This window comes from Hyaena hyaena, unplaced genomic scaffold, assembly GCF_003009895.1.
Source record: "Hyaena hyaena isolate Hyena2069 unplaced genomic scaffold, ASM300989v1 scaffold_44, whole genome shotgun sequence".
In the NCBI taxonomy this organism is placed as follows: domain Eukaryota; kingdom Metazoa; phylum Chordata; class Mammalia; order Carnivora; family Hyaenidae; genus Hyaena; species Hyaena hyaena.
The window spans coordinates 2004246-2023184 of NW_024080676.1; the positions used below are offsets into that span (position 1 = coordinate 2004246).

An 18939-nucleotide genomic window follows, 5' to 3' on the forward strand; every position below is an offset into this window, starting at 1 on the left:
AATCTCTGATGCTAACCATTTAAAAATAAGGCACTAGTTGCTCAGTCGGTTCAGCATCCAACTTTGGTTTAGGTCATGATCTCATGGTTTGTGGGTTCAAGCCCCACATTGGGCTCTGTGCTGACAGCTCAAAGCCTGAAGCCTGCTTTGGATTCTGTGTCTTCCTCTCTCTCTGCCCTTCCCTCACTTATGCTCTGTCTCTCTGTCTCTCAAAAAATAAATTAACCTTAAAAAAAAAAAGACTAAACTACTTACTCTGCAATTGAATACCAATCATTCCATGCTTAAATGTCATTTAAAATAGTATATCTTCAGGGCACCTGGGTGGCTCAGTCCATTCAGTGTCTGACTCTTGATCTCGCTCAGGTCATGATCTCAAGGTTCATGGGACGGAGCTCCAAGCCCCATGTCAGGCTCTGTGCTGATAGCGCAGAGCCTGCTTGGATTCCTTCTCTTCCTCTCTCTCCGTCCCTCCCCAGTTCGCACTCTCTTGAAATAAATGAATAAACTTAAAAAAATAGTATATCTTCAACAAAATAATCAAAATGCTATTATGATCACTTTCTATTGGTCCTCTCTCTTCACCAAATCATGCATCTTCTCTACCTCTTGGCTCTTGCTCTTTATAAAAATTGGTTAAAACCTTTTTAAAAAAAAAAAATCAAATATATGCATTTGAAAATTTAATGAAAACTGTAGACTTTCCACACACAGCCCCCCCAAAACACACATAATCACAGAAGTTTGCACACAGATTCTAGGAGTGCTTAGCACATCCAGTGACTATAAGGGGTATGACTCTCAAATTAAGAATCACATTTTATAATACATCTTGGCACAGAAGTACATCCATATTTGCATGACTGTATCTGGGACAAGCTCTAGCACATACTATTACTCAGCTCAATTTTCTTACTGGAGACTCTCTCTGTTGGAGAGTTAGCTTTTGTGAACCTAATCTACTGGTTTAGACTTCTGGGACCTCATTGGCTCCCCTGCCCTCAATAGTATTAATTTAATAAACTGTTCACACACTGAGAAGTCAAATTTGATTATAGCTGCCTTAAAAAAAAAAAGGTAGCTAGAAATAGGTTGTGATGGGAAAGCAGGTGCTTAAACAGAGGGGTGCCACTGACAGGAAAGTAAAAAGAAGCTGAAGACATACTTACTCTATTTCATAATTTTTGTGAGGTATCAATAATTCTAATAATTTAAGCTAACTGAGGCAAGGCAAGATAAATATGAATGAGTAAAAACAACAACAAAAACTACAAATTACAGGAACCACAGACTCTCTCTGTACAGTGTACTAGCTTCATCCTCGAGGAGCCACAGGCAGAATGGCCTGTAAGATAAGCAACTGAAAAGATACAGAAGGGAGGGCGAAACATGTCTCCAATGGAACTGAAAAACTTCCAAAGTAGCTGACATCCTGACAGTAGTTGGATTTTTATTTCCAAAGATAAACCACTCAAGCTGCAACTTGTAGATGACATTGTTGTGAAGAGTTTCAAAATGCACTTTCATATTAAGGAACGTGGGCTTCTTTCTTGCATCTCACAGAAATAAATCTTGAAAATAGTCATCAAATTCTTCTTCTCTATTTAAAAGAAAAAAGTACAAATATTGATTAAAATAAATAATTACAGAAAAAAAATTACTAGGTGACACATTATATGAGATTAATGAAAATATTTTCACTCAATGTAATTTGCTGATTCTTCTATATATCAATACATTTCATGATTCAGCCATCAAATAATTCTTAACTTCAATCATAACTATACCCAGACTGATTAAAATGTTCTATATGTTGTCACCTTCCCCTAAATATACTTATTACCTAAGATTTTACTTTAAAGTGCATACTTTATAAAATGTTATTGCTTCTCTTTACTTTTTTGGTTGACTTTATAGCTTCCCTGTTCATTCTCATTTCAAATTATAGTCTCATCAAGAAATAATGAAAAAGAAAACTATTTTCAGGAAAAATATAAGTCTTACTCCTAATAATGGGAAAAACCTGTTTAGGCTATAGGTTTTTATTGCTCTGAGAATAGTAAATATATATTTGTAGCTGTACAAATCATGTCTAAAACAAAGAATCAAACTCTGAAAAGAGATATTAAATTGTATTATAAATGTGTTAAAATACTATGAAAACTGTCAAGTACTAAACAAGTATTTGTGTTTGGAACCAGAGTGATGAAGGAAAATACCACAGGTTTTCAAGTCAGACAGTGTTTAAGTTCCAGCTCTGTCACTTACTAACTAATATGAGCGGGTTACTTAACTTCTCTGGGCTCAGTCTCCTTATCTGTGCAATGGAGAACATATTTCCTCACAGAGGCACTATGAGGATTAAAGGTACACACATCTGCTTTTCTTCCTTCTCAGAAGGCAACCAAGCTGTAAAGTCAAATCCAGTTTACCAGTCTCTTCAGAAAAAGTTCTTCTACTTCAGGGATTCACAATGGGCCTCCATCATTTGATTTTAAATACTTGCAAATGCATAAAGCCATTACACCCATGTTCAAATAAAAAAAAGTAAGTACACAATCAGCTAAAGTTGAGTTAAGAATTATCTGCAATTTGGCATTCCTCATGCTGCTGTCCCTTGTTCCCCAGCATGACAGCAAAATGCATTAACATTTTAAAAATTGTAGTAAGAGCTTAAATATAGAAAATTAGCTGAATCTCTGTTAGACTGAGATGTTGAGTACTTGATCAATGTCAAGTATTTATTAAGGTTACAAAGAATTCTGGATTATGAGGGCCTTCTTAGGATTTACTCAAGTATCTTCACTGCCTGAAAAGATGAGCTGATCATAAGACCTATTCTGTCATTTTCAGCTATAAAGCTCTTCAATGGGAAGTTTTACAGTTGAAAGTTTAGTCAATAGCTTGACTAGGATAGCAATATTTTATTCATAGTAATAACTTTTACATGAGAAATTATTTGGCTGAAGAAAAAAGTTAAGGTCACAGAATAAAAATAAAAGAATATTTAAAAAAAAAACCACCTCTTTCCAACACACTTGAATTCTATTACACTGGGAACATATCATAATTAGAAAGATGTTTTGTAATCAGCTTAAATTAGTGAATAATGATGGATTCAATAGGTATCTTTCCATTATGAGCCAAAATGCCTAAAAACGGGACTAAAATTTATTGAGCACTTAGATTTGTAGATATGGCACAAAGTGCTTTCCATTCTTTATTTCATTAAATCTTCACAATAAATTCTTTGCAGTAGGTATTATTTTATCCTCTTTTAGGAGATAAAGCTCTAGTGCTGAACTTCCCAGTATATGACAAAAGCTATCTTTAGGGACTAAGGTGGTTGTTAGCAATTTACCCAAGCATATCTTCAAGGGGCTCTCCTGTACAGATTTATGATAATCAGAATATCATGAAGAGGCTGCACGAACTAGTAAACAGCCCTTCTCTGATGGATTCTAAGCAAAGACCAGAGAGGGCCATCTGTCAAGGTGAGCTGAAGAAAGATTTACCCACAGAGAGGAAGCTGGACAAGTTAGCTGTCTATGGCCACAAACAATGACTAGAATTAAACTCTGATGTTATCAGACTAGAGAGTCCTTGGAATTAAACAGACATTCATGATGCTAAGCTTTTTCATCAACTGTTATCAAGAACAGCTGTGGTTGCAGCTTCCTAACTGACGTAAAGGGTATGCATTATCTATTAATATCAGGACTCACTGTGATTTTTCATCTGTCTCTGGTACGGGACCCTTCCAAAGTTCAGATTCTGAAGTACCTTCATCTTCATCAGAGTTTCCTGTTCATTTAAAAGAGACTTTTAAAATGTGTTCTATTTAAAACATGTTTTGAACTACCCATCAATGCAGTTAATTAACTTCAGAGTTAACTACAATTTAGCTTCAGCTTTTATGTCTCTGAATACATAATTCATTCTTCCGGGCAAATATAATTCTTTTCAAAAATAAATAAATAAGCTGAGATATACCAGAGTCTCAGCAAAAAGACCAAGGAAAGTCTCAAGGGAAACTTCCTAAGTTACACTGAGTTAAAGTAATGATTACAATATTAACACTTATAAAGGAATGATCTCTTGCAATATAATGGTCTTCCCTTTAGTTTCTTCTTTCTATCAACATATAAAGGACACACAGGTTAAGAATTTTATAGAGAGATGGGGCACCTGGGTGGCTCAGTGGGTTAAACACCAACTTCGGCTCAGGTTATGATCTCGCGGTTCATGGGTTTGGGCCCGCGTAGGGCTCCGTACCGAGAGCTCAGAGCCTGAAGCCTGCCTCAGATTCTGTGTCTCCCTCTCTCTCTGCCCCTCCCCCGCTCACACTCTGTCTCTGTCTCTCTCTCAAAATTAACATTAAAAAAAACTAAAAATAAAAAAAGAAGAATTTCATAGAGAGTATATTTACCTTAGGATTACAACCTCAAGAATTGAACTAGTGTGTAGGACAGCTAGTTAAATTACAAAAAAATATTGTCGGATGCTTTTAAAATTTAACACTGATAAACGATTGGGACCTCATCAAGATTAAAAGCTTCTGCACCGCAAAGGAAACAACCCACAAAACTAATAGGCAACCAACGGAATGGGAAAAGATAGTTGCAAACGACATATCAGATAAAGGGTTGATATCCAGAATCTATAAGGAACTCACCAAACTCCACACCCGAAAAACAAACAACCCAGTAAAGAAATGGGCAGGAGATATGAACAGACACTTCTCCAAAGAGGACATCCAGATGGCCAACAAACACATGAAACGATGCTCAGCATCCCTACTCATCAGGGAAATACAAATCAAAACCACACTGAGATACCACCTCACACCAGTCAGAGTGGCTAAAATGAGCAAATCAGAGAACACAAGATGCTGGCGAGGATGTGGAGAATCAGGCACCCTCTTACACTGTTGGTGGGAATGTAAACTGGTGCAGCCCCTCTGGAAAACAGTGTGGAGGTTTCTCAAAAAATTAACAATAGAACTCCCCTATGACCCAGCAATAGCACTGCTAGGAATTTACCCAAGGGATATAGAAATGCTGAGGCATAGGAGCACATGTACCCCAATGTTCATAGCAGCACTCTCCACAATAGCTAAAACATGGAAAGAGCCTAAGTGTCCATCAACAGACGAATGGATCAAGAAGATGTGGTTTATGTATACCAAGGAATACTACATGGCAATGAGAAAGAATGAAATCTGGCCATGTGTAGCAACATGGATGGACCTTGAGGGTGTTATGCTGAGTGAAATAAGTCAGGCAGAGAAGGACAAATATATGTTTGCACGTATAGGAGGATTAGGAGGAACTTAACTGAGAAACAAGGGGGGGAAGAAGGGTGGAAATGGTGGGGGAAAGGGAGAGAGGCAAACCATGAGAGACTCTTGAATGCTGACAAAAACTGAGAACTGATGGACGTGGGGGGGAGGGGGGGATGGGCATGGAGGAGGACACTCGTGGGGATGAGCACTGGGTGTTATGTGGAAACTAATTTGACAATAAACTATTTGTAAAAAAAAATAATAATAAAAATTAAAAAAAAATAAAATTAAAAAAAATTAACACTGATTAAATTAATTAGAAGAAGCCAGTTTCAAAGAAACAAGCATACTCATACACTGTTAGGAGTAAAAATTCTATAAACTTTTTTCTTGAGGAAAATTTAGCAATATAGATTGGTGTAAAATGTACATACACTCTGACCAACAACACTGCTTTTAAGAATTTAATTATTTACTTAGAATAAAATAAGCACCTGAGATACATGTACAAACATATTCATTCTATAGTAACAAGAAGAAAAGAAAACAACCTATATCCTCTCCAGTTAGGGATTAAGGGTTGGTTAAATTAATACCATACAGCTGTTAAAAAAAAAACAACAAAAAAACCTTAGCATATCTATATGTATTACCATGGAAAAATATCTGTCCTATATCAAATTTCTTAAAAGTTACAGAAAGCCTGCATGGTATAATACAATTTGTGGTTACATATACTATAAGTCTGTAAGGTCCAAACAAACTTTAACAGTCATTATATTATCTGTGGGCCTGGGATAATTTCTACTTTAAGCATTTCCAAATATTTTATATTTTAAACAATGATCATGTATTGCCTTAAAAATCAAAACAATGAAGATACTTCTATTTTTAAAAATACAACAAAATAGACATGTTTCATATAAATCACCCTATGGGGTGAACCAAAAATTATCAAATACTGAAAAACACAATAAAAGTATATGTCATATAGTAATTTTAATAGCAAATAGTTCCTCTCCAATAAGTTAGTCTTAAAGAACTGACACAAATTTGGCCTGTCAATACAGAATGTCCCTTAGTTAAACACACACAAAAATAAAACAGCATTGATTTGCCACAGTGGTTTCAGCCTTTTACGTGTTGGACTTTGATCCTTGAATCAATATGCATATCTAAACTTTGGTTCTAACTGAGTCTATTCTAGCACAAATTCTGACAAAAATGGCAAAAAAGAAAAAAAAAGGAGAGAGGTTGTACTTTTAATGATCTACATACAAAGACAATAAAAGATGATAAAATTATAAAGCCTTGGGAACAAGATTCCCACTCAGTAACAACTAGCACTGAAACTGTCAGGGTCCCAAGCCAAATATGAGAGAAAAAAGAACAAAAGTCTTCTACTATTATTTTTATTTTTTATGAAAACTCACTAACACGAGATAAAAAAAGCACAGAAAAACTAATCAGGCCTAATAGTTAACACTACGGTGTTACCCTGTTAATGTCATCAGAGAACAAAACCTACAAGGTATTTGAAAATGGGCAGCTCATCTCCCAGTCAAGGGTACTTCCCAGAGGCCAGCTTTCCTACACCAGTTTTCTGACACCAGACAGTCCAGTTTTACTAAAAGAGCAAATCAGTTTAGAGTATTATAAAAAAATTTACTTTGAAAGATAACATGCTAAAAAAGTGACCCAATACTGTTAGAGAATCAAATCCAGACGACTTTACTACATGACCTTTAGCAACCCTACGAATCTATAATATTCTAGTTCCCTGACAGTGGCAGTAACTAGAAACCATCCTATGGTAACTGCTACAGCCTGCCAGAGGTGGGAGGGGCACTGCTAAGGAAATAACAATGAGAAAAGGCAATACAAAATGGTACTCTTGTATCAGTGTCAAAGGTAAGCAGCAGTTCTTAGCAAGTGAAGATCAAAATCACTGACTCTCTGTATGAGATCTTGGAGGTCTTTAATCTAGCTCTTATCCAATGATTCAGTCTCTTACTGTAGTATCTCCACAAGTGCAGTCCAATCTATGCTTAAACACTTCACTACTGCCTGAAGCAGCCCATTCCCCCATTCCTTTCTTCAGATAATTCTAATTGACAAGTTTTTCCTTAAATTAAGGCAAAAATCTGTCTCTGGGCAATTTTCTTCCATAGATTCTAGTTCTGCCAGATAGTCACCAAAAATAAGTCTACACAAAAACAGTTTTACAAACATCTACATTTTCTGTGTCTAACTCCTTATCCCTTCTCTCCCAACCCTTCACTTTTCTCCAAACTAAACATCTGTATTGCCTTCAACCTTCTTCCTATGACATTTTCAAGTTCTGTCAATGCCTTGGTTAATAATCCATTTTTGACCTACTTTAAGTTTTCAATGTTTGTTTTAGAATGTATTACAAACTGCATACAATTTTCCCTATATTTTGAATAATGAAAACAGATCTGTCATCTTGGTTTTTCTAGATATTATATGATGCCTAAATAACTTGGGCTTACTGAAGAAGTGGCAAGTCTCCAATTATGATAACAAACAGACAGGTCAAACTTTTATAGACTTAACTTTTGATTTGACCAATTCTAAAGAACAAAACCCAGAATCTGTTTAATGTCTGGTTTTCTTTCTCTTCCCAAACAACAATAATAGCTATAGGTTATCAAGAACTTGCTTTGTGTTGGACACATGCTTTATATGTGTATTGTCTCATTTGGCTTTGATAATAAAAAAAACCAAGTTAAGTCTCTTTATACTCATTTTACAGATAGAACTGAGACACAGGTCAAATCATTTAATAGATTTAATCATTTAATAGATTTACAGAATGTATCTGCCAAAATTTGGGTATAAAGAGTAGACTTACATTTGATTCACTGATGAACAGTTACTGATAATACAAGTAAAAGGGCACAGACTTTGTAGAGTTATAAGTCTGTGTTTAATCCCAGCTCTGCTATTAACCAATGACTAAATCTTAGGCAATTTATGTAAAATCTCTGGTCTTGGTTCTCCTGTCTGCAAAATGAGACATTATATGTCCATTATTAAGATTAAATGAGGTAACATAACTAAACCACTTGCCATTGTGGCCGATAGAGTAGATAATCAACAAATGCAAGTTAAAATTATTTTTCCCTATAGAAATTGGGATTTTCTTCATGGATTTGGTTTTAATAATCCATATGTTAAATGGCAGTAAAATGGTAACTGAACATTATCCAAGTAGAAGTGAAAAATAGTTCTACTATTTATTTATATATTTTATATATATTATATACATATTTTATATATATCTATTTATACTATTTATTATTCTGCACACACACACACACACACACACACACACACTACTTCCGCCCCATATAGCAAAAGTCTTTCAGCATCATGCCTGGCTATGCTCTGGAAACTGTTACTATACTTTCTCTAATTTAGGAAAAGGGGCTACACATCAATGAGGATCTACTTGGGGAAAAACAAAGATCAGTGCTTTAGAACATTTTAAATATGCTGAAAACAAAACAGGTATCAGCAAAATAATTTATAATAAGTATGTTGTATTCCTAAACTAGAGGAATGCTTCCACTGACACTTCCTTCTCCATTAAATCTTTACACAGCAAATATCTTAAAACCTCTTTTTCTATTTTTCCCAGGTGCAAAATTTCTGATTACTGACCACTTAAAAATTCTCCTTCAGAATTATATTAAGGGGCACCTGGGTGGCTCAGCCAGCTAAGCATCTGACTCCTGATTTCTGCTCAGGTCATGATCTTATGGTTCGTGAGTCTGAGCCCCATGTCAGGCTCTGCATTGAGAGCAGGGTGCTCCACCTGGTGTTTTCTCTCTCCTTCTCTCTCTGCCCCTCCACTGTTCTCTCTTTCTCTCTCAAAAATAAATAAATAAACTTAAAAAAGAAGAATTAAAATGCTCATAATATTTCTATTTGAATAGTGGGATTTGGAGTAATTACAAATTTTTTTTACTGATTTTGTCACAGTAAATATGTATTACTTTAAATCAGATAAAAACTTACCACAGGGGAAGGGAAGGGGAAAAAATAGTTAACAAACAGAGAGGGAGGGAGGCAAACCATAAGAGACTCTTAAATACAAAGATCAAACTGAGGGTTGATGGGGGGTGGGATAGGGGAGAAGGGAAAGTAGGTGATGGGCACTGAGGAGGGCACTTGTTGGGATGAGCACTGGATGTTGTATGTAAGCCAATTTGACAATATATTTTAAAAAATCAGAAAAACTTAATTCTTAAGTTTATAAATTTCTAAGCGTAGAAGTCTCAAATTTCTGAATTTCTATAAAATAGGTTTAAATAAATTAGATATGCTATTTGAACTATACTTTATTTATACTACTGCAATGTCTTTAAGAAATTTGACACTGTATTACTACTGAGATGCCAAGGCTACTGTTTGTTATATCACAGATGGATGCCCCATATGAATTCACAGGAGAGTCTGCTCTCAGAACACTGCCTGGAAAAAGATGAACACACTACATACGATTATATGGGTACAATTAATCATTCTGCTGGTGGTTTCCTTCTTTGGTTTGATTGTGTAGAAGAAGAGTGACAAATGTGTGATCTACCTTTGTAATTATGTAGGACTTTTTGGTAAATATTTGTCTAGCTTTATTTTCCTATTCTATCTTACTTATCCCTTATTTTGATTTCACTTTTAAAAATCTTATTTTATTGTAAGTTATTTGAATGTTTTCTGGAATGTCACAGGGAAAAACAATAAAATTTGTGGCAAATAGTCAATGAATCCAAGCTGGTTTGATACAGTCAGGTGAAAACCACAGTACTTATTTAAAAACTAACCAGTAGTAGCCAGATGCCAACATTCTACTTTTCATACACAAACCACACATTTCATTTGATCACTCGAAACCATGAAATAACAGAGATAATTCAGTCTCATACAATATAAGCAACATTTCTTAAATTGTAATCCACTTCCCCAATTTTTCCATTCCACTCTCATCTCTTTTTCTTCCTTTATATTCCATAATGTGAAATTAAAGTGTGTATCCATAATATTTACTGAAAAAAAATTTTATGCTCTTCCATTTTAAGAAACTTTAAAATGTTTTAAATTGGGGAAGAAATCATAGACTCCTAGCACTTTTTCTTTGATTCTTCTCACACAGTACAAAAATAAAAAATAATATATCAGAGCAAGTCACAATTGATGGGAAACCCAAACTGTAAATAATCTGAATCTATATATGTGTATTAAATAAAAAAATACTTAATACTTACTGTTCACAGAATTTTCTGATTCCTTTGAGGATGAATGCCCTGAAAAGAAAACAGCACTGTTTTGTTAAAAATCATTTTGCAACAGCATAACAGTTATAGTTGTGACCAGAATTCTTCCCAAGAGTCTAGTTTACTTTATATTCTTACAGAAAAGCACCTTACTGCATTTGAATCTTTCATGTTTCGCAGACTTATGTTTCTAATTAAAGTGTTAGAGTCTTTTAGGCAGAGGTATTTTATGCTTGAAATATACAGCACAAAGCTTAAACAAATAATAAACACCTCAAAAAAACCACGAAAATATTAACTCGTATTGTTTAAAAAAAAACTCTCACAGATTAACTGCAATATAATCATATTTTATCTATAGTATGATGTTCAACATCGGAAAGCAGTTTACAAATAAATACTCATTTTTCACAATGCTTTTTCATATACAGATGAGAATTCTTAGTAACTAAAATCCACACCAAATATTACTTCATAAAACAAACATTTTTAGTCCTACAATAGTCATCCAGTGAGGGAAACAGAAAGAAAAAAGTACTAAAAATCTAGCATAATTTTTAAAAATCATAACTCTACAGAATCTTCTGCAATAAGACCAGAAGGGAAATAATTCTGAATGAAGACTGATAAATCAGAAAATGGCAGATAACAGGTGGAAAGTAACAAGTCCGCCAACCTCCTTGGATAGGAGATCTCATAAAGCAAAGGAGATACATAAATGGCCCCTTTCAGGCCCAATGAAGAGGGTGTCACAACCACAGAGTAACAACTCCACAGGAAGCCAAGGCCTGGACTGTAGCAACCACTTTAGGTTATTGTTTCTTTTCTTTTCTTTTTTAGGTTGTTTCTTCACTCCTATTTCCTACTTATCAGAAAGCAAATAAAAACATAGCTAAGTGGGCAACAAATGAAAGGATTCTTCTCTGTCATATGAGGAACACAGTACCGGGTTCCAAATGTCTATAGGTGTGTAAAAAAAAAAGAGGTTAGCTCATTTTGGAGGCCTAAAGACATATTTGGAACCAAAGGGAAGAAATTGTAGGTCTGGGCTAAATTAGTTAAGGAGAAACCTGCTAACAATTACAACTAACCAAAACATAAAATAATATTTTGGATGGTAGTAAGTTCCTCTTCCCTGGAGGTGTCAAAGTGAAAGCAGAGTAAGTACTGATATAGAGCAGTGCAGCTCAAATTTTATGATGCCTATGAATCACCCCTGAACTTAACCTGTACTTATAATAATTCAGGAGATCAGGAAAGGTCCAAGACTGTGCATTTCTAACATGCTCCCAAATGATGACAATACCAGAGGACCATATTTTAAAAAGAAAACCACACAGTATCTTTTTGATCATGATCCCAGGGCTGATCTCTGATGTTCCTTTCAATGTTGAGAACTGTTTCACTGATTCACTCACTCACCTAACATTTGTTGAACACCTACTATGTGGAGAAAGCACTGTGCTTAGAAATTGGATAAAGAAGGGGCGCCCGGGTGGCTCAGTTGGTTAAGCATCTGACTTCGGCTCAGGTCATGATCTCATGGTTCACGGGTTCAAGCCCCATGTCGGGCTCTGTGCTTACAGGTAGCTCAGAGCCTGGAGCCTGCCTCAGATTCTGTGTCTCCCTCTCTCTCTGACCCTCTTCTGCTCATGCTCTCTCTTCCTCAGAAGTAAATTTTTAAAAATTAAAAAAAAAGTTTAAGAAATTGAATAAAGAATTAAATAAGTTACATTTCTTAACAGAAAACACATTAGTTCAAGGGTGATATGTATTTCCAAAGGAGAAGTACAAGGTGCTACTAAAGTGTTTAACAGGGACCTAATCTTGCCTGGAGGTGTGGAATGAAGGGTGCCGGGAAAGGTCTTCCCAGGAAAGTGAGCTTGGGGATTGACTGGTAGTGGTGGGAGGAGTAAGATCTTCAACTTTCTGCCAAGATATTCTACCTAAGTACTGTGTTCTGCTCAGACCTGTCAAAGCAGACTGGTCCTCAAAGTCAAGCTATTGATCTTTTTTATATTTTTTTCTCTATCCACTGACTCAGCAATCTAGCTATCCAATTATCCATCCATCCATCCACTTACTTAACATTTTGTATGATAGAAACCTGACACTATGGGAGCCAATGGGACCACAAAAGGAGAACACAGAAAGAAGAGAAATGATGTGAGAGCCATAGGCAATTCCCAACACCTAAGAGTAAGACTGAGGAGGACCTATAATCAAGAGGTGTAGAAGAGACCAGAAAGACAGGAAGAAAATCAACAAAGGAGACTGTTTTGACAAGTTTTGTCAACAGTTCAAATGAGGCTGAGATAGGGGCGCCTGGGTGGCTTAGTCGGTTAAGCATCCGACTTTCGCTTAGGTCATGATCTCGTGGTTCGTGGGTTTGAGCTCTGCGTTGGGCTCTGTGCTGACTGCCAGCTCAGAGCCTGGAGCCTGTTTCGTTCTGTGACTCCCTCTCTCTCTGACCCTCCTCTGCTCACGCTGTTTCTCTCTCTCTCTCTCTCCTAGAAATAAATAAAACATTAAAAAAAAATTTTTTTTAAATAAAAAATAAAAAAAAAACAAAAAAACAAATGAGGCTGAGATATTAGCATTTATTATTATTCAAGTTTGGGCCAAATTACGGTTGTCTAGCTATAAAGTTTCACATCAAAGTCAAGCTAGCTCCAGATGATCCCAGATACAAAGATATTACAGAGTTCAACATGGTTTTCCTAAGTTTGCTAAAATCCTGTCATTTTTTGCTTTATGCCACAGAAGTTGAAAAAAACTAACTATATTTTGTGCTCTCTGCTATCAGGTGCTCTGAATAAAGAATAAATCAGAAAAAGATCTCTCAAATCTACTCTGCTTTCATTCTCTATCCCTGAAGTTGTCCTGAAACAATCTTTAAAGTCTTTCATTTTCTCATTCTTTCTTACTTTCACCTTAAAGGTGCTGGGATACAGCAATGAACACAGCAGACAGATACACAGCCCAGACTTGGGCTTTTATATAACTGTCACATATGTAATGAGGAAAAGTTCCAGTTCTATAATGTTGATGGCATTATAATTGGAGGTATTAATTTAAATTCATGGTCAGGGATGGAAGGAGGAAAGGATCCCTAAGGAAGTGACGTTTAAGCTTAGACCTGGAGGATGAGTTAGGATGGCACTGGGTGGTAGAGGGAGGGGTTAGAAAGAGAGGAAGGAGCATCTCCACAGTCCCTAGGAGGAAAGAAGTTTGGCATTGTCTAGAAACTGAAAGGCTGTGGAGTGGAGTGTGAAAGTGAGATGAAGCATGATGAGAACCACAAGTTTTGTATGCTGGGTCATACAGAGCCTCTGGGTTTTGTGCAGATTTTGGTTATGTCCTAAGAACAATAGTAAATCACTGCTTTATGGAGAACGGATTAAGGGGAGGGCATGCGGGATAACAAGACAGTGGCAGAACTCGTGAAGAACAGTAATACGTCAGTGGTCTAGATGAGAAAACATGGTAGTTTGAACTAGGGTAGAGAGAACTTGAGAAATATATACTCTGGGGGTAAAACTGACATGATTTGGTGACTAATTAAACATAAATAATGAGAACAAAGAAGGCAACTTCCAGGTATGATTTTAGGCTGACAGAGGTGTCATCTATTAAAATATGGAGCACTACAGGAAAAACATCTGTAAGGAAGTTCTGTGTGTAATCTGAGTGTTCCAACCCCATACCTGACCCTGAGTATCCAGCTACCTGTCTGCTTTGAAGGTACTAAGCTTTTACAAGGTAAGGAGTAGTTCTTCTTTAATTTGGGATACATAGTGAGTAACATGGTATCATACTATGATATGAATACAGTATTATATAATAATGAAATCAACAAAACCCTCAAGTATGATACATTAAATATTTCTAAAACAAAAATTTTTTAAAAACAGAAACAGAATTTTCACATTTACTAACATCTATTTTGGAGTTTGGAAATGATTAAGATAGACACAAAAAGGAATTCTGCTTCAAATACCATTTCTCAATAAACCCGGAAGAGTATTTTCTTCTCACCATCTATCAATTTCACCAACTCTATTAGTTGGTGATACTATATGCTTGAATATGTTATGATTCACTAGAAAAAAAACTACATGTAAGAATGAAACCTATTTAATAATCTTCAGAGCTGGAGCAAGGGAGCCCTCTCCTGTCCAAGTATTGTGTTAACATTTGGCTGAAACTAATACAATCTTCCATTAACTACATAATTTAAATTCAATTCACTCTAAGTTATAGCCAATTTGACTCTAAGATGGACTAAAAAATAAACTAGCAGTAACCTTCATAATAGCTAACTGTGTACCACGCATTGTGCAAACAGCTTATCTTCATTATCTCATTTCAACTTCTGAACAACCCTATGATCCAGGTACTACCATCATGACCATTTTACACATGAAGAAATTAAGGCTAACAGAGCTTAAGGACTACTGAGGAAGAAGTAAGTGATGGATGGATTTGAATTTAACAATTATTTACTAAGAGTATGTGAACAGCACGATGCTAGGTCTGGAGACACATATGTATCAAGCTCTATGATTTCAAGAAGCTCATAAGCTAGTAAGAAAATCACAAAGGCCAAGGTAATTGAAATCACAGTGTTATAATTTTATACTGACTTATGGATTATGTACTGTTTTGCAGTGTTCAAAGTGCCTTTCACATTCTTACTTGATTCTCAACAATAAGCTCAAAGAGCAAAGAAGCCCTTTATTCGTATCGTCCCTACATACATGAGGAAAGTAAAACTCAAAAAGTTCATGGACTTGCCCAAGGTAACAGGTGTATGAGACAAAGTCAGGAAGAAGAATGCTGTTTACAATATTATTACCATCTGCCCAAAATGAATTAAAAGCCAACTTGCTTTCGAAACCCCTGTAAATTACTATAAATTCCTATCTAATTTCCCAACTAGTAACTACTATAAAACAGAAATCTAAATATGTTCACCAATTAAATTCTACATTTGACACATATAGATTATATTTCATGTTAAAAAATGTGAGAAGGTATTATATTTGAATTCCCTTTTACCTTTTTCTTTTTTCTGAGAAGTCTCTTCTACAGAAGATAATCTGGATTTTTTATGTGATGACTCTTCACGATCTTTTTTGGTTTTGTCCTTTCTTTTTTTTGACTTGACTTCTTTCCTCCTTTATGTTGAAGAATATAAAACTAAAGTTAACTTTTTCAACTGACCTTTATGAAAAATAAGAACCAATGAGCAAAACAGTCAAATCAGTTAAACTACTTATTTTTATAATGTAATTTACATAAGGAACACTTAAATGAGTCCATAAATATTTTAGGTTAGTATATTAATTAAGACAATTTTGAATGGAGCCTAAAATTCTAAGACAAATTATTTTTTATAAGTTCTGTATACAAATTTTAGTAAGTATAAATCATAGTTTTACTCATTTCCTCCTTTTTGTTTTCTATCATTTAATCATTTTTTAATTACAAAAACAAATGTCATTTCCCTCCACATAATTCATATCTACCTATACTTTGAAAAAACACACAAAAGACGAAACACTATAACAGTTCTAAACTACCTGTTAAGAAAAAAGGAATACGGTAAAGGCATAAAGGAATGAGGATGCAGGTGCTTACTTTAACTCAAATGTCTACTTTAGACCATTTGTCCTTTTATAGCTATAGCTTCATCTCTTCTAGGCCATGTGTACAAGGCTGTTGGTACCATGGCTGGCAAATAATTGATTTTAACTCATTAAGAAAGGAAATACTAGATAGGAAAAGGTGATAATGCTAAAATTGGGACCGGGAAAGAGAAGGAAGAGACAACAGGGGATTAGTTTCAAGAAATTTACTCATGAGACCTTCCAAATTAAGTTACTTAGACCAAATGCCATAATACTTTTTAAGGCAGTCACAACTTTCTGCCTTTCCTAAGAATCATTTCAATTTTGAAATGAAGCTCGAAAGTCAAGGTAAAAAAAACCCCTCTGGTATCACTGATGGAGAGGGGAAATAAAGGTTAGGCTATTCAAATAATCTAAAAATTCTGCTAATTTCAAGAATTTAAAAATTATTAATATTTTTTAATAACTAAAATACTAGGTACAGCACATTCATAGCATAGCTGATTTAAAAATTAATATACTGGGATGTCTGGGTGGCTCAGTTGCTTAAGCGTCCGACTTCAACTTGGGTCATGATCTCGCAGTTTGTGAGTTCGAGCCCCACATTGGGCTCTGTGCTGACAGCTCAGAGCCTGAAGCCTGCTTTGGATTCTGTGTCTACCCCTCTCTCTGCCCCTCCCCTGCTTGTGCTCTGTCTCCCTGTTTTTCAAAAATAAATAAATGTTAAAAAAAAATCTTTTTACCATACTAACATGCATATTTTATAAAGCTGCAGAATCTCATTGTTAGACTTTCAACTTATTCAGGGCTTGACAAATTCACAATAATGGCAGGTCACAGATTTTGTCTGAACATCCTCAATGCCAGGGACCTCTCTATGCTTGACTTAGCATATGCCAGACACTATGTCAAGCACTTTATAGGCACTTTTACCAGTGTATCCTTAGCATCCTCATTTTTAGAGGTGATAAAATTGAGTTTTACAGAGGTTAAATATTTTTTTTAATGTTTTTTTTCTGTTAAAGACAAGTTTATTATTTTATAATGCTGCATTTTACTTTATTTTTTTAATTTTTTTTCTTAAATAGTTTATTGTCAAGTTGGTTTCCATACCTTTTTTTAATGCCTATTTACTTATTTTGAAAGAGAGAAGGGTGGGGAGAGAGAGGGAGGGGCAGCATGAGAGGGAGAGAGAGAATCCCAAGCAGGCTCTGCACTGTCAGGGTAGAGCTCGAGGTAGGGTTGTCTCACAAACCGTGAGATCACCACATGAGTCATATCAAGTCCGGAGGCTCAACGTTTAACTGAGGCACCACTGTGCCCCCTAGAGCTTAAGTTCCTTGCCCAACACAGATAACTAGTAAGTGGAGAAGCTGAGAGGAATACACAGGGGGCTGATTTCCAAGCCCATGACCTTCTTGATATGTACTGCAGACTGCAGAACATGGATACTCCTCCCCCACTGAACATGACAGCCACATTCTAGCTCACTCAACAGGAGCCTGATTTTGACATTTGAAATGAGAACAGAGGAATATAATTCCTTTTAAGAATGACAAACTCCAAATAAAACACTATTTAAATGAGACAGAAGTATCACTTTATGAAGATCTGCTTTATAATACAGTTTACAAGAATATTATGGCATCTGAACACTGACTCCAAACTAAACATTCTAACATCTATCTACCACCGTGTATGGGCCCTCACATTTAAAACTGCTTGGCTACAGTACGGCAAGGCAACCTTCCAGTTCCCTGGTATATGTGTATGGTGTATCACACAGTAATGCCACATATTCTACACAGTCAATTAATTAAACCATCAACCACTCAAGTCTACATTTAGACATTCAGTGTAAGTTAAGTGACTATTCAAGACTAGAAAACAATAACAACAGCATTTTAAAAGATAATATTACCTGTAATGAAAATTTAATTTAAAGGAACATTCTTGGCATAATCCTAAAAAAAAAAAAAAAAAAGTGACACCACTGAAAGGCTGAATTAGAATAACTGTACTGCTACTCTACTTTTAATATCATACATTCTCATTCTTCCTTATATCCCTTTACTATAAGAGGGGAAATAAAGACTCTGAAAAAAACAATTTGATTCTCTCTACCTCAAAAAATGGCTCTGGGGGCGCCTGGGTGGCTCAGCCGGTTGAGCGTCCAACTTCAGCTCAGGTCATGATCTCATAGTTTGTGGGTTCGAGCCCCACATCAGGCTCTGTGCTGACAGCTCAGAACCTGGAACCTGCTTCAGATTCTGTGTCTCCCTCTCTCTCTGCCCCTCTCCCACTCACGTCCTGTCTCCCTCTGTCTCAAAAATAAATCATTAAAAAAATTTTTTTTAAATGGCTCTGCACAGTAAAAAGGGTATTAGAATGCTTGAGACATCGAAAATATTCTAACATTACTTTAGAAAAAAGTACTGTCAATTTATTTTAAAAGCAAACTGTTTTATACATAGCATTAATGAGTGCCTCATAAAAAAGATATCTAATAACAACAGTGTGGGTATAGTCACTTCCTCTGAAGTCTTCTAAAAGTTTTCAAATAACAAATAGCATTTCAAAAAGTTCCACAGTTGTGGGCTCTTCTTTTGCCTTGTATAAACTTAATTTCAGCTCACACCAGCTGTCTTATCCCCATGAGCACTTCCAGGAGGGACTTCTGCTCTGGTGAGCATTAAGTAGCACATGAGGAAATTTTTGACTT

The 18939-nt window shown here is 35.6% G+C and overlaps 1 protein-coding gene across 3 annotated transcripts in view; it reads right to left on the reverse strand.

Moving 5' to 3' along the window:
* Positions 1 to 1421: 1421 nt before the first annotated feature.
* Positions 1422 to 18939, reverse strand: part of LOC120230557 (protein FRA10AC1) — a 37807-nt gene continuing 20289 nt past the window's right edge. For all 3 annotated transcript variants that reach the window (XM_039230175.1, XM_039230174.1, XM_039230176.1), the window contains 5 exons: positions 18139 to 18181; positions 15646 to 15764; positions 10576 to 10614; positions 3726 to 3804; positions 1422 to 1600 (listed from right to left, as the gene is read on the reverse strand). In XM_039230175.1, coding sequence (XP_039086106.1) covers positions 1558 to 1600; positions 3726 to 3804; positions 10576 to 10614; positions 15646 to 15764; positions 18139 to 18181 — 323 coding nt within the window. In that variant the 3' untranslated portion in view covers positions 1422 to 1557. The remainder of the gene's footprint in view (positions 1601 to 3725; positions 3805 to 10575; positions 10615 to 15645; positions 15765 to 18138; positions 18182 to 18939) is intronic.